General features: G+C 36.4%; 1 protein-coding gene across 1 annotated transcript in view; it reads right to left on the reverse strand.

Moving 5' to 3' along the window:
• The window catches only part of Abca12 (ATP-binding cassette, sub-family A (ABC1), member 12), a 192,608-nt gene that overhangs the window by 74,736 nt on the left and 101,106 nt on the right, over positions 1-16,766 (reverse strand). Inside the window, exons 9-13 of the mRNA XM_013017562.1 lie at positions 16,001-16,079; positions 10,097-10,215; positions 8,886-8,992; positions 811-1,067; positions 574-718 (exon numbers count right to left, since the gene is read on the reverse strand). Coding sequence (XP_012873016.1) covers positions 574-718; positions 811-1,067; positions 8,886-8,992; positions 10,097-10,215; positions 16,001-16,079 — 707 coding nt within the window. The remainder of the gene's footprint in view (positions 1-573; positions 719-810; positions 1,068-8,885; positions 8,993-10,096; positions 10,216-16,000; positions 16,080-16,766) is intronic.

The raw sequence follows: 16,766 nt of genomic DNA on the forward strand, positions 1-16,766 counted from the left end.
AAAGAAAAAAAGCCGGAAGTGGTGCTGTGGCTCAAGTGGTAGAGCGCTAGCCTTTAGCTGAAGAGCTGAGGGACAGCGCCCAGGCCAAGAGTTCAGGCCCCATGACCGGACCCAAAAAAAAAAATCCATCATGCAAATATACCCTTCCTTACTTTTAGATTTAGCACCTTTCTAATTTTGTCACTGATTGTTGTCCAAGATTCAGAATGGCTTTCTTTTCAGTGCTGAAGTTATTATACAAAGAAGAAATGTACCACATAACACATCATGCTCAGAATGCTAATGCAAAGTTCTGAATTGAGATTTCTGCACCTAGCAGTGCACCTTTAAAAAAACCTTAATCAAATTATTCTCACAAAAGCAAATGAATTTCATCCTTACTCAGTAACCTATCGAATGTACTTTAACATAGTAGAGAAACAAAAAGTAAATGGTCTAACGAGTTAACATTTGAAGATCATTAGGTTATGAAGTCAAGATTGCCTGCTTCCATTGTCTGCTTCAGATCTCTCCTGTGTAGGGCAGACAGAAAAGCAGGTTTGGCTGGGAACTTCCCCCAAAGCCTTTCCAAACCGCAGTGTGAGAAGACAGAAAAAGGAAATCACCTGGTTCTTCAGATGCATCTGCACTGTTATTGACATGCAGTATGGTTTCTATGGTTGGTATTAACTGAGTGATATTTTCCAAGTAATTCATTTGCAACGCCTGTTCCAAGAGCCTGGAACAAGACAGAAGAGAGGAAATACAACAAGGCACAACAATATTTTGAGAAAGGATTTCGCCAATGACGAAGACAATGGGAACACTTACCGATCCATGTTTAAACTAATTTTGCTTGGATCCCCAGTCAGCAAATCCCTCAGTTTTTCAGATACAATATTGTCATGGTACAGTAAGCTGGTTGCTATTTCGGTTCCCAGTTCTGCTGCTTCGAGAAGTTGCACATGAAATTCATTGTCTTTACACAGACTCCCAAAGCTCATGTGAGAGATCTGGCATGATTTCTCTACTGAGTTCAAAGTTTCTGATTCACAAAGAAGTTCTGTCAAGTTTCGAAGCTGTGAAAGCTTTCCAGAAAGAGGAAAGAGAGAGAAATAGATTAGCTAGGTTATTTTATGTATTCATTAGTTAAGAATAAGCAACTAAATCGATCCGCTTTCCAAAGTGAAAAGTGTTGTTATTTAGCATTACAAAAGCACTGTTTTGTGTCTTTTAAGCTTATTTCCTTAAGAATTTCATAAAATCTTTGGAACTTTGAGATATATTTTCTCAACTATAGATTCCAAAATTTAAAAAAATATATATATATAGTTAAAATATAGCTAGTTAAAAATATAGAAATCGTTTGTTTTAATTCCATCTACACTGCAAATCAACTAATCTTGCATTTTAACTTATATTTTAAATCATGTTTAAGGGAAGCTTCAATGAAGCCCTTCTTTCTCATATCTGTTAGGATAGCTATAAACTGAAAATCCGAAAATCACATGTATTGACAAAATCTAGAGAAATTATAACACTTGTGCACTGTTAGTGGCAATGTAAAATGGCACAGATACTGTGGAACTCGTGATAGCACTTCCCCTATAAAATGTACCACATAATTGCTATATGATCAATATGGGTTTATTCCTCAAGGAAGAGAGAATGAGGTCCAAGAAATCACTGTATACCCAAGTCCATAAGCAGCTTTATTCACAATAGCCAAGAGCCAAGAGGAGACAGCAACTAGCAACTCAAATGTTCACCATGAATAAAATGGTGTGTGTGTGTGTGTGTGTGTGTGAGAGAGAGAGAGAGAGAGAGAGAGAATGCACACATGTGTGTGGATCATTATTGAAACTTAAACAGGAAAGATATTCTTTCACATGCTGGAAGATGGGTAAAATCCAAGGATCCCATGCTAAAGGAAATAATCCTGTCACAAAATACCAGCTTCATGTAAACTGGAGTTTGGTTGCCTAAAAATATGAATGTCAGTACTGCAACTGACATCCTCTTCTGTTCTCTCACAGGAATAAAAACAGCATGAAGGTACCCGAGTTTTTTGTTCTTATGTAAGTGGTAAAAAGTGTTTAAAATCCCAAACCCAGAAGGGTCTCATCTATCAGCTGTATTCCTATCTGTGGCTCACTATGCTCTGTGTTTCTAAGGATATATTTTCAAGTCATACATCCTAAGGGAAAAAAGTATTTGTCTTTGACACAGCCAGATCTATGGTGCTCAGAAGCTACCCTAGAGCTAGTCTTTTTAAGAAGGCAAAAAATAGTTGGAACAATATCTACAGAGCAAATACATGTGTCACTCATTGTACCTCAGTTTCCAATCAGAAGTTTCATTTTGACAGAAATGAAATATTTCATGGCACAGGCACAGATTTGGAAATATTTCAATCTGTAGCGCAAATGAGAAAGGCACAATGATGTGTTTCTGAAATGCATGAAAGTCATAGAAATTAATCATGAATCATCTTAGATAGCAGATATCACTGGCCCATTTCCACTGTATTTAACAATATAATCAGTTCTGGGTTTGGCTTTTTTTTTCAAATGACTTCCCATGCATGGAAATTATACTTACTAGTGTTACTATAATGAAAAATGTTCCATTCTGGAATAGAGCCCATCATTTTTTTTCAGCAATCACTCTACATTCATTTCCCAGGCTGTTCCTTCCTCTGATTCTCTAAACTCCAGATCTGACTATACCTCTAATGGACAGAGGCACACCTTTCCATACCTTCCTCCAAGGGACTGTTTAGCATGTGTTAAACAAAAGGATAAATACTCTTGGCTCAAATTCTTTGTTTTAATTGAATTTTGACCTCTATGCAGTAGAAATCGTGAAGTGTTTTCAAATATTCCAATGCAAATATGATATCCATGCTTGTGAAATAGCAGAAGTCTATATAGCAAATGTAGTTATGGATTGATGAGGTAAGAAGAAACTGGAAATATAGCCACATTGCTGAAATGGGTGTGGCTCTCTGAATTAATAGGATAAATCAGCATCAATTATGTGGACTGTATGGAGGAGCATCTCTACCAAGGGCAGCATCATGGATGTTAGTATTTATCATGATTTATTACTTCATGAAGAACTTAATGCATATATTAAGCTGCTAGGGGAGTCACAAATCATTAATTATTCATACAAATTCAACAGATTATAATTTGCTCTTTAAAAGTATGTCAACATCAGATTGCAGACATGCCAAAGCCTCATATAGAGCCCCTGTTTCTTTTATCACAAATAGAAGGTCAGGTCTATAATTGGGCAATGATCCATAACCCGCTCCATTTCAATCTATGATGGAATTCCCCAGTGCTCAATCATTTCCAGATACATCTGAATCCAAAGTGTAATTGACATAATAACAACAATGATAAAGTAACCACATTCCTGGGTTCTCTGTGGGGAAACAAAAGGGGGATGTGTTCTTCCTTCATTTTAAGTTTAAATTCATCCTTCTATTCTCATTTCTTATGATATTGTCTTTCAATAAAACATGAAAAGCTTATAACTTTGCATTGTTACCCAAAGGGAAAATAACTTATTTAATATTTTTGCAAATGTAATAATAAACTGTGTTATCTTTACGTCTACCCAGTATAGGAAATATCCATTTTGTGCATTGCTCCTCACTCAGGAAGTTATCCTGCTTAAAAAGGGACTGGAGGAAGAGATAACAACGCAGACAATTAAGGAAAGAGAGAGCAGAGAAACTCAAGGAGGGAAGAATTCTCAGTCTGTAGAAGACACAGAAGGGGAGAAAAATGTCAATCTCAGAAAGAGAAGGGGAAACAGAAGGAAAAGTCACTAATGAATGACAGGCACTTAGAGACTCAAATTTCTATCTTAAGAATGCCAAGAATAGGTTTTGGAATATGGAGGTTCTAAATCAGCAACAATACTGATTATCTGGGTGGAAAAAGCAGGGAAATAAGACCATCCTCAGTTGTGAAACTGTTAGTTTCATTCTTTCAGTGGCATGAATGAACCAACTGTTTCCATGCTGGCCTCTATCCCTGGTGCTGAGGATACAACTGTAAAGAATGTTCCTCATGAGAACATTTCTCTTGGAACATGGTCTACGACTCCATGGGCTCTGTGAATTTCATATGACATCTGTTCTTGTTATAGATGACCATGGATTTTCTATCCACTGGGCAGGGTTGTCATTTGTTTCCTCCTCCATGGTCTCTAGACATATTTGTATAAGGTAATGTTCAAAAAAGAATGTTAAATTCAAATGGTGGATGATATTATACATTGTTCAAAGCCTCATACCCATTCTATTGAGTATAAATGGTTAAGAATGCATGCTGGCATTTATTGACTCTCTTATGTGCAGCCTGGTTACTTCCTGAGTAAAGAACTGGAGTGAGTAATTGTCCTGACAACACAGCTCCATTGTTAGTATTTTAACATTCTATGTGCTGGTTTGTAGAGTTTCAGGAATGAAGAAGGGGTTTACATTCTAGTAAGGAAACAGGCTATATATTTATATATATAGAGAGAGGGAGCATTTTAGACTCTAGATAGTGTTCATATAATCTGTTTACATATATAAAAATCTATATAAGACTGTAAAAGTTTATATAGATATATATATATATGTCTATAAGTAGAGGTACATATGTGTATACACACTGGTAGTACACCAAGTAATAAGTTCCAAAAGCCTGAAATCTCAATGGCATTGCCAAATTCTCTTCTTTCTCCTTCACATCAGCTGTCATGTGTCTATTTGGCCTCCTTAAATCACCCTTGAAACTATTGCTTCCTTCTGTCCTCTGCCACAAAAACCATGGAGGACTTCCCTTTTTTGCTTAGACTATTGCAAAAATAGACAACATTCTTCCCATCTCATCTCCATAATTCTCCCCAAGAGATTTCTTTTTATGTGAATTTTGCCCTCATTAAATTTACAATAAAAACTCCTTGCCTCTGCAGAAAGAGGTAGGTCTTCTGGACTTGCGCTCTGCATAGCTCTCTTTCCTTTCTTTACTTCAAGTAGATATATGACTCCAGGTAACCTCCAGAAAACAAGCACCCAGACTCATATGTCTGACGTCTTACAAACCCAAGTCTCTATGTCTGGAATTTACAACACTGACCTAAGCCTACAGAGCCAGTAAGACTCGGAGAAAGTATTAGTTCCTCCAGCAAATGTCTTCTCTTTGCCTCCAGATGCCACAATCTGAGTTACATACACATCCTATCTCCATTCACAGAATCTCATGCATCCACATACCACACAACACAATCTCACTGGGTTGAAATCGCTGGTCTGCCTTTCATGTCCTCCACTGTATTGTATGCACAGTACAAAATTTGGGGTAGTGCTTAGTATATGTAAGCACAGATGATGGATTAAAACAATAATTACAGAAATTACAGAAACAATAATTAAAGAAATACAAGAAATAAGAAGCACAGATGACAGAAAAACATCATTACTCTGTCAGGAGTAATGAAACAAGAGTAAAGGGGATATATGAATACTATAGAAGGAGTGACATTTAAACTTGTCCTTGGAGGATGAGTAGGAATTTTCTAGATGAATGCATAACTTCTGCCTCATTTGCACAAATGAAGATAATGCTAAATTAAGAACAATAGAAATTTTGATTCATGCAGGGACTAAGGTACAAAAGGTAAGTAATTCAGTTGGCATATTTTTGTAATATATTTGGTCATAATGTTTTGCCTGCCTAATTATGCCCTGTTGCCTATATAGCAAATCATTTTGCTTGCCTCAAACAAACAAGGTCTAATTTTACTGTATCCTTAGCTACATAAATTCAATTAAACTGATCTTTTTACTAGGAAAGCTGTTTTCAAAATGTAATGGATTATTTTAAAAAATGAAGTGAATTTCCTGATAAACTTAAATTCATGAGCATCATCATAATAAGCAATACATAAACATGAACTGATTCAAACTTAAGATTGTCAATTTGTTGTTCACTTTTTTCTTATTGTTTTCAATGTCATGCATTTTAATGTGACATACTAATTTCTACTTCTGTTAGTAATAATAAAAATAGGTGAATCCATTTTTAAGATTTTTTAAAAATTTTAAGTATATTTTTCATTGTAGAGATACTGTACAGAGGGGTTACAGTTACATGAGCAAGGTAATGAGTCCATTCCTCTCCAACATTGTTACCCTCTCCTTTGTTTTTCCCCTACCATCCCTTTCCTCCCCACCTCCCCAACTCCTCCCTCCCCCTCCCAAAGTTGTAAAGTTTATTTCAACATAGTGTCTTGTACATCTCATTGTTACAATAGGTCATCCTGAATCCTTATTTCAGAAGTTTGTTATTTCCCTTCCCCTCCCCAAATTAGAAAAATGTATATACAAGATGCAGGACACCAGAATCAAATACAGTGACAACAAGGATTGTACCATGAGGGAAGAACATACTAAGAAACAAAAAAAATCACATAGCACATTATAAGTATATTAAAAAGAACAGCAAGAAAGATAAAATCTCTTATGTCCTTATTTTAGGGTTCATTTCACTTAGCCTCAGGTTATATGCTCATATGTACTTAGCTTTTGACCTCTTCTGCTTGTCCTAGACATATACTAGTTATTGCAGATAAGGGAAACCATGGCACCTATGTTTCTTTGGGCCTGGCTTACTTCACTTAATATAAGTTTTTCCAAGTCTTTCCATTTCCTAACAAATGGGGTGGTGTCATTCTTTCTGATGGAGGCATAGAATTCTATTGTGTATATATACCACATTTTCTCGATCCATTCATGTACTGAGGGGCATCTGGGTTGATTCCATATCTTAGCTATCCTAAATAATGTTGTGACAAATATATTTGTGCTGGTAGTTTTACTATAGCCTTGTTTGTAATCATTTGGGTAAATGCCTAAAAGCGGGATTGCTAGATCATAGAGGAGCTCTATGCAGAGTCTTTTGAGGAACCTCCATACTGCTTTCCAAAGTGGTTGAGCAAATTTACATTCCCACCAACAATGCAGTAGGGTTCCCTTTTGGCCACATCCCCTCCAGCATCTGTTGTTATTAGAGTTCTTGATTATAGCCATTCTAACTGGTGTGAGGTGGAATCTCAATGTTGTTTTGAATTGTATTTCTTTTATGGCCAGAGAAGTTGAGCATTGCTTCATGTATCTATTGGCCATTCTTATTTCCTCTTCAGAGAAGTCTCTCTTTAAGTCTTTAGCCCACTTATTAATGGGGTGGTTGTTTCTTTGAGGATTTGTTGTTGGGGGAATTTAATTTTTTGAGTTCTAAGTATATTTTAGATATGAGACCTTTGTCTGTTGTATGGCTAGTGAAGATGTTCTCCCAATCCTTGGGCTTTCTATTGATCTTGCTAGCTATGTCCTTTGCCATGCAGAAGCTCTGCAGTTCCATGCAATCCCATTTGTCCAAACTTTCTCTGATTTGTTGTGTTTCTGGGTCGTTATTAAGAAAATTTCGGCCTGGACCAAGGAGCCCTAGAGTTTCTCCTATTCCTCCCTGTAATGTTTTCAGGGTGTCTGCTTTAACTTTGAGGTCTTTGATCCACTTGGAGTTGATTCTGGTGCAGTGTGATATATGGGGATCTAGCTTTAGTTTTCTACATGTGATTAACCAAATTTGCCAGCACCATTTACTGAAGAGGCTATCTTTCTTCCATTCTACTTTTTAGCTCCTTTGTCAAAGATTAGGTGGCTATATGTGTGTGGGTTCATTTCTGGGTCTTTAATTCTATTCCATTGGTCTTAAGGTCTGTTCTTATGCCAGTACCAAGCTATATTTTTTGTTTGTTTGTTTGTTTTGCCAAGCTGTTTTGATTACTATGGCTTTGTAGTAGAGTTTGAAGTTTGGTATTGATATTCCTCCAGCACTGTTCTTTCTGATAAGGATTGTTTTTGCTATTTGGGGTCTTTTATCATTCCATATGAATTTTAGGATTACTTTTCCTATTTCCTTGGAAGATTGATAGGTATTGCATTTGTAGATAGCCTTTGGCAGTAATGCCATGTTCATGATGTTAATCCTCCCAATCCAGGAGCATGGAAGGTTTTTCCACTTCCTTAGTTCTGCTTTAATTTCCTTTTTCAAGTTTTTAAAGTTTTCATCGTAGAGGTCCTTCACTTGTTTAGGTAAGTTAACTCCTAGGTATTTTATTTTTTTTGTGGGGCTATTGCAAAAGGAGTTGCTTTCCTAATTTTTTCCTAATTTTTTAGTACATTGTAAGGTTAAAACATCAGCATAAAATTTTTTATTTCATTTTATTTTACTTTTGGTACTAGTCCCCGAGCCGGAAGGAAGGACACGAGCACTGTTCCTGAATTGTTTTTTTTTCTGTTTTGTTTTGTTCTTTGTTCAAGGCTTGGTGCAGTACTACTTCAGCCACAACTCCACTTCTGCCTTTTTGGCAGTTAATGGGAGAAGAATCTCCTGACTTTCCTGCCTGGGCTGGTTTCAAACAGCAATCCTCAGATCTCAGCCTGCTAAGCAGCTTGGAGTACAGGCCTGAAGCCACAGTGCCTGGCCTCAAAATCTTTTTTATATATCTCAAACTTGAGACATTTCAAGTAAGTAAATATGTTATAAATCCTTTCTCAATCATAAAGCTTAACAAGAGAATTGCATTATTACTCATTTCTATTTTAGTCATTTTTCTAACTGCAATTAGTTTCTTCTGGATCAATTTATATAGAGATGACCACTGATTAAGAAACAAACAAACAATAAACTGTTACATCATATCACCATAATGCCATCCCTGATAAATCCAGGCTGAAAAGAAGATTATTTGCAAAGATCAGATCGAAAACTTCGGCTGAAAGTATCTTGCCAAAGTATTACAGGAAGGGTTGATGTTTATATTTTTCTACCATAACTTACTTTTGACTTGAGAATTTCTGGAACTGGAGGAAAGTAATCCTCATAGGAGCCATTTTGAAGAAAAGAGTGTTTAAATTGAACGGTAGACTGCAGAAGTTGTAGATTTTCTGTAGAAAAGGGAAGAAGAGTTACTTTATAGAATTACAAGGTGGCTCGGGAAATGTGTTGGAAAAATAAAGATAACTTTATTTTGATGTATTCCTTTTTTAAAAATAATAACCTATTTCAATATAAATGTAAGAGGAGCAATAATTTAACCTTTGCTTGAACCACGTGGACTATAGAGCTCATTATTTTTAAAATATTCATAGATATTCTGCTTAGTGATAAAAGAAATATTTCTAGCACCCGCTACATGATTTTGGCTCTCTGTGAATTAAATATGCTTCCATTTCTGACTTTTGGTTCTACTACTAAGAAGTTTTGAAGAGAATAGTTTGTACAGTTACTGTGATGTAAATACTTCTAACCTTAATTACTTAATGTCCGGTAAACAAAGACAAACCTTAAATATGTATCGTGAAGTTTGCTCGCTGTCACATCTCAAAAAAAATCAATAAAGGAAAATAGAATGTGTGCCTTGTAGAAAATGTGAGAAAATAGGTATTCTCTGGAAAGCAAGCAAGCATTGAATTGTGATCATCATGATGACTCACATATGTAGAGAATTTGGGAATATAAAGGATGAGAACGAAAGTAAAAACAGTCTGCAAAAAATGTTCTTGTTTACATAATTTTCATCTGCTTGTGGAATTGTACTTTATCATTCGTCTGTACTCAGCAATACTGAGTGTTCAGGACGTAGAATTGCCACTAACTCTGATTATTAGTAAAGTTTGTCCTGGTAGCCATTGGCATTATATCAATATGTGGCATTATATAAAGTTTGTCCAGATGGGCATTGGTAAAAGCAATAGCAAATAATACTTTTAGTTCATTTAGTTCACTTAGTTCATTTTAGTTCATTCAGTTCATATGTCAAAACACCAAACTGAAACATGTATAAAAGATATGTTTTAAAAATTCCATTCCTTGATCAGCAAATGGCTTATAAGACTTAGTTCCTTGACAGTTGTAAATGTGTATGTAGAGGTGACAATGAAATTCTCCTCTACACTATAACTAACATAGATGAATAAAAAGAAAAAAGAAAGGCTTAATCCTTTAGAACAGAAATTTAGAGTAGAGTCTATTGTTAGGAACAGAATTACCTGGGGATCCTCTGGCCAAATTATCCGTCACATTTCTCACACATGACAAATAGGGGAAATAAGGACTATTTGATGATATATTCAAGAGAGCATCTTCAAAGGTTTCCAGAATCAAGAGCCTACAAAATTAGAAAAGCATATGTAGATTCAATCATCAAGACCTAAGTCAAAGCTCTGTTGTTGAAAGTGCATTAGTGCCAGCTTGCATGTGTTTGGTTGGCATGGGTGTTGAAATCCTGTGAAATCAGAAGTCTCCCTACTCCAAGCTCAGCTCAACAAAGGCAGCACTAGTGTGTTCCCTGCAAACTTACCTTCTCCTTGGTTATTATTTTTAGTATTTAAGTTTCAAATTAACCATTTTCTTTTAATTAACTGCCAAATAAGGACACAGCCTAAGATTATATTTTTAGGCTTGTCTTCCTGAGTAAGTGTGTATATTTGATATATACTTTGACATACCAGCTGCTTCCCAATTTTATAACTACCTTTAGCATTTTCTGTTGAATTTTTACCTACAGTAGGAAGAATAACTACAAATACCTGATTTGTAAGCCATCTTATTTGAATTAAAATACTGAATTAAAATACACAAAACGCTACATAACAATATCTAGTTCTCTCAGATGTTGAACATCAATTTTATTAAAATACTAGTGGAAGATACTTGTTCTGATATGCTTAGAAAATACAGGAATATTTGTACACCACCATTAAAGAAACCTCAGTGTGTTTCAAGCTTTAGAGAACTTTAAAAAAACTTATGGCAGGAAAAGACCCTAAGTTGGCGGTGAGAATTCACTGCCTGTTACTTAAATAGAGTCGATAAACTCCAGATTTAAAAAGAAGGGTTGATCGTAAAAGTCCTCTATTTTTGCTTAGGTGTTTCCTTGACTGGACACTGTGGATAAAACAGTATTCGGCTGTCTTAGACCATTGAGCTTTCAGACAGTTAGCCTCATTATTTATCAAAGCCTCCTTGCAGATAATCAATGTCATTTATCAATTCACAAAGGACAGCCTAATATATGCTGAGACTAAATTTTCTGGCCTAAATAAGAGAAGTCATCTATCAGAGATTTCTGAATCACTACATAACTGTTAAAAACAGAACAGGAATGTGGTAGATAACAGTACTAAACTCATTGTATAAGTTGGTCATATTCTATCAAGTCACGTCTACATATAGGCAAGTGTCATGGGCTGTCATTCCATTCATGATAGCAGGAAGTCAAGTCAAACCAGGACAAGTCAAGGTCATTACAAGCAGTATATTCACAGCACTGTGCTAAGACTGGAGGCATTGAGCTAGTGTTCTGGAATATGCAACAACTTTAGCAATATTGATGGAAACAAGGACAGTCTCAAAAAAGAAGCTCTTAAGGATAGGCTAAAAGATGGGATTGGAAAGAAGAGACAAATCAAATTATGAAGCTTTGTAAATTTACTGCATCCACTATTTTATTTGACTATAGGAATAAATATAGGTTTCATAATATAGCTTACTGATGACTTGACGGAATGATCCATTTAACTTCTATTCTACTCCTTGCTTACCCTGATGCAGTCCCCATTACAGAATAACTAGCAACTGTGTTCTGTACATGGCTACCTGAGCTAATGGCTATTGAGTGTATAAATGTTTAAGTAAGAGATGGGAGGCTTCCAAGACCCTGGCTGTTTATCTGAGAGGAAGACAATGAGGCCTAAGTGGATGGTCCCACGTAGGGTAACTCCTGGCTCATGTGAGGTTGTCCTCTGTCATCTCCCTCTCTTACCTCTACCCACTCTTCTCAGTATTGCTCTTCCTCCCTTTGTGGTTAGTTTCCTCTGCCATAATTTTAAATGCGTAAAGCCAGTTTCATCAGGGAATAATACTCTACAGAAAAGTATTGGCCCAGCTTTCCAGATGGACTAGAACAAGAGATGCCCATGGCAATAATGTCAAATTTGAGAGTAGTTGTACTTGAGGTGACCTTAAGATATTGATTAAGCTCTTCTCTCAGTTTCACAAGAAACACTTAATTACCTAACATTTTGAGAATGAATTTAATGTACTCCAAAAATTGATTCCATGTGTTTATGACACATTCCAGCATAAACAAGCACCCCATAAGCCCTTTAGAGCATTTAATTTATGTATCTTTTGTACAAAATGCTGTTTTCCAGGAGCATTCAAATACACACACAAATTAATAAAAATGATGACCTTCAAACAGAAATAATGGTAGAGAAGAGCTATGAGAGAAAAGCATTAAAAATAGCTTTCTTTAGAAAACTCTGTAGCAAAAACAACAACAACAAACAACCAAAACCCATCCTTTTATCTTGTGCCACTGTTGCCACCCTGATTATTTTAAAGTGGAAACAGAAAGGAAGTTGGAAGATAAGGAATCCCTTCATTTCATCAATCTCAACAAGAGCCATCTTAATAGTATTGGATTCTCCCTAATGAGCCGTCAGCTAGCTGTCAGCTACTATGTTTGCTGTGGGATCTGCAAGACAGAAGTGCTGCATTGCAATGCTGTGGTGCCTGTGGGCATCATGAAGTTACTTGGGTCAGCAATAACATCCACTGTGTCAATCCAAAAGGTTCTTTTTAAATTCTTAATATTTTGGATGGTTATATAAGTGATGTGGGCTTGCCTGCCTGCCTGCCTTCCTTCCTTCCTTCCTTCCTTCCTTCCTTCCTTCCTTCCTTCCTTCCTTCCTTCCTTCTTCCTTCCTTCCTTCCTTCCTTCCTTCCCCCCTTCCTTCCTTCCCTCCTTCTTCCTTCCTTCCTTCCTTCTTTCCTTCCTTCTTTCCTTCCTTCCTTCCTTCCTTCCTTCCTTCCTTCCCCCCTTCCTTCCTTCCCTCCTTCCTTCTTTCCTACCTTCCTTCCTCCATTTCTTTCTTTCTTCCTTGCTCTTTCCTTCATCAGTCATGGGGTTTGAACTCAGGGCCTGAGCACTATCCCTGAACTTTTTCCACTCAAAGCTAGTGCTCTACCACTTTGAGCCACAGCACCAGTTTTCTGGTGGTTAGTTGGAGATAAGAGTCTCTCAGACTTTCCTGCCAGGGAAGGCTTTGAACCTTGATCCTCATATCTCAGCCTCCTGAGTAGCTAGGATTATAGGCATGAGCCACTGTGCCCAGCTAAGGGGTATGTTTTTAAAAGCCTATTTGAAACATGGCAGTCTAGCTAAGAGGATATTGGTCAAAGATTCAGTCTTCCCAGGAAAACTCCTGGGCCAGCCAACATAGAGGAGGGAGATGGAAGGGAGAACAGGAAGTGGTTGTTTGCTGGGCAGGATGGCTCAGGCTTGTAATCCTAGTTATACTCAAAGGTGGAGAGCTGAAGCTAAAGATTCAAAACCAGCCTGGGCTTTTAATCTAATTAACTAGCAAAATTTCAGAAGTAGATGTATGACTGAAGTCACTGAGTATCAGACAGAGCAAGTGACAGGGCAAGCTTCAGTACCAGCACACACACACACGCACACAGAGGAAGGAAAGAAGGAAGAAAGGAAGGAAGGAAGGAAGAAAGAAAGAAACAAAGAAAGAAAGAAAGGAAGAAAGAAAGAAAGGAAGGAAGAAAGAAAGGAAAATATGGGTTATTTATATAAGGATTTTGTCAAGAATTTACTCAGAGAATTTTTCATTAAATAGAACTCCATAAACAATTATATAGATTATATTTTAGAGAAAAAGTGTACGTTTAAAACTAAATCCTATTCTATCTTATCATTTTAATATGTGTTTTAGCTTATACATAAAAATGTAACAATTACACATATTTATGAGGTACCATATATATTGATACATCTATCTGATATAGTTTAAATTAATCATTTATCTTAACTCTTTATGTGGGAAACATTAAACATCCTTTCCTTTTTTGTTTTTGTGTAGTATTTTTGAGTGTATGTGCCAGTCTTGAGGCTTGAACTCTGATAGCTCAAGAATGGTGCTCTACCACTTGAATCACATCTCTGCTTCTGTTGTTTGCTGGTTAATTGGAGATAAGATTTGCATGGATTTTCCTGCCAGGACTAATTTCAAACCTGGATCCTCAGATCTGAGCCTTCTAAGTAGCTAGGATTACAAGCATGAGCCATGGGCACCTAGCTAAAATCCTTCCTTTGGGTTTCTGGAAATGTTTAGGACAGTATTGACACTGGTAGTCACCCTACTGGACAATGGACACCTGAACTTCTTGCTCCATCTAGCTAAAATTCTGTAGTCACTGATCAACCTTTCTTCATCCTTATGATCTTTGCTTTCACTGTACACATTTTCACTAGCACAAAAACATATTCCGGGGACTAAAATCAAATAATTCAATGGTACAATTTATCAAGCTCAAGTAACCTTTATGTCAAGTAACATTTAGTCTCGACATTTGTCTTGAACTAAAAAACTGACCTCAATCAGCTACTACAGAGAGCTGCTCACATTTCCTTCCATAATTATTACAGTTCCTGCAAGAATCCCCTTATACTTATGGACTGTAGACATCAAAGTTACTGTTGTCATTTCCACTACCTATTCCTGGGGCTCTCTCAACCCTAATCAATGTCTAAACTAAGCTTATCTATAATCTAGATTATAGATTATCATCTATACTTATAGATAATTATAATTATATTTTGCATTGGCTTGATTTACCATCAGTAATAGTTCAATTCCTTAGAAACCAAAAGAAATAGTAATGTAAAAATTAGGTGTTGCTGTGCTCTGTATGTCTGAATGTCTGTTCACATATTGAAATTCTAACCCCAAGGTGATGATATTTGGAGAAGAAGCCTTTGTGGGATTGTTAGGTCAGGAGAGCATGAGTGCTCCTTATAAGGGCAGCCACAGAGAGCTGGCTGGACACAATAAGAAGGTAACATCTATCAACCAGAAACTGGATCATAAAAACACCAAATCTGCTGCAATTTCATTTTGAATTTGCCTGCCTGTAGACCTGTAAAAAAGAAATTCTTATTGTTTATAAGTTATCCCGTCCATGGAATTTTGCTATAGCACCCAAAAAGCCTAAGAGATACTTACATATATTTTCTACAACAAAACAAGTCAGAAACGACCTCCAGCTAGAGTCTCCTCACAGGCCTAAAATAACTAATCTAGACATGACATATCCGATATAGTTACGCAACTCTAGAATTAAGCTCAAGATCTTTATGTTGTGACATCAGAGTTATACTGTATAATTTAATGCAAAAAATTAGTTTTAGCTTTACACTACTTTTGACTATGCCTTTTCTTTTATACATGTAATAGTTGATTTTTAATTTAACTTCATTATTTGGTTGGTCCTGAAACTTGAGCTGAGATGCTCACTTGATGCTCTTCCAGTCTCTTTTTCCTTTGTTGATTTTATTTTATCTTTTTTTGTCATTTTATTTATCTTTAAGTAGTTGTACAAAGGAGTTTCAAGAGTACAATGCACCTTGATCAGTGTCTCCCCTCAGTTTACCTGATTTCATTTTTCATATATGTACATTGAATCATTGGTTATTTTTAAAGTAGAGAGTTTCCTTATGCCCAAGCTGGCCTGGGCTGTGATCCTCCTACTTGTGCTTCTCTACATGGCTGGAGATAACAGACATGCGCAATTGCCTGGAACCATTGTGCTTCCCTCTACAATCCATAGATGGGAAAACAGATGCACTACCACTAACAAGCACTGGTTAAAATGGACTCCTAGGAACTTATTTTTGCCTGGACTGATCTTGAGTCTTGATCCCTGGGTATCCATGTCCCAAGTGGCTGTGTTTCTAGCCGTGAGCTACTGTGCTGAGCTTCAATAGGTGATTTTTCTATTCTATATAGTTCTACACAATGATAAGGGGATTTGTGTTTATAAATTGTTTTGATTGCTTATTCAGCCAAGTTACAACCTATTTAAAATCAAAGACTTACTGTCCAGCCAGACTGCTTGCAGAGAGCGTCCGTGTATCATCCTCACTCCAACCGTGTGTTCCATTATCAGAGTCAGCACCTACTGTAATAAAATTTATATAGTAAACATTGAACATGATTGCTTAAAAATTTTTTCTCATTCCACAAGCCATCTAAGTCAAATATATAGGTAATAATGGTAAAATCTGGAATTTCTTACCCCAAAGATTTTTACAAGAAATGTTTAAGCCATTTTTGTGGAAAGTATTAAAGATATTTATGACAAATGGATGTCTACTAATGAAAATGGTCTCGATGGCCAAACACATGTATTTCTAACAACTTCTTTTTCCCTCTATCAAGCCACTACATTGCTATTTCTCCAAGATCTGTTTGTATAGATAACTTTCTAAATGCCATAATAAACATTGACTACCACATCATTGGTTAATAATTGAACCAATTTCAGTGACACAGGTCACTGGATTTGTTTCTTTGTCTTTTTTCTTGCAGGGGTAGGCTCAATTGTTTATAATGTAGCCTTAGGAAGCATCTGTTATCACTAAGTGTATTTTCTATCTTCCCCCAAGCAGCCACTGGTCAGTGAAAGCAGCTGCAAATGCAAATTGGCTAATGTTAACAGAATTTTTCTGAGTCTTCCAAATAATGTAGAAGGTGCAGTGTGCAGAAGGCACTCAATAAGGCAACTGTAATGGAAATCCTATGTGAAGATCTAATTCAGCATGGAAAGTTGCCCTTAGAAGTTAAATAGGTCATTGATTCAGTT

Source organism: Dipodomys ordii, unplaced genomic scaffold (assembly GCF_000151885.1).
Source record: "Dipodomys ordii isolate 6190 unplaced genomic scaffold, Dord_2.0 Scaffold1, whole genome shotgun sequence".
Lineage (NCBI taxonomy): Eukaryota > Metazoa > Chordata > Mammalia > Rodentia > Heteromyidae > Dipodomys > Dipodomys ordii.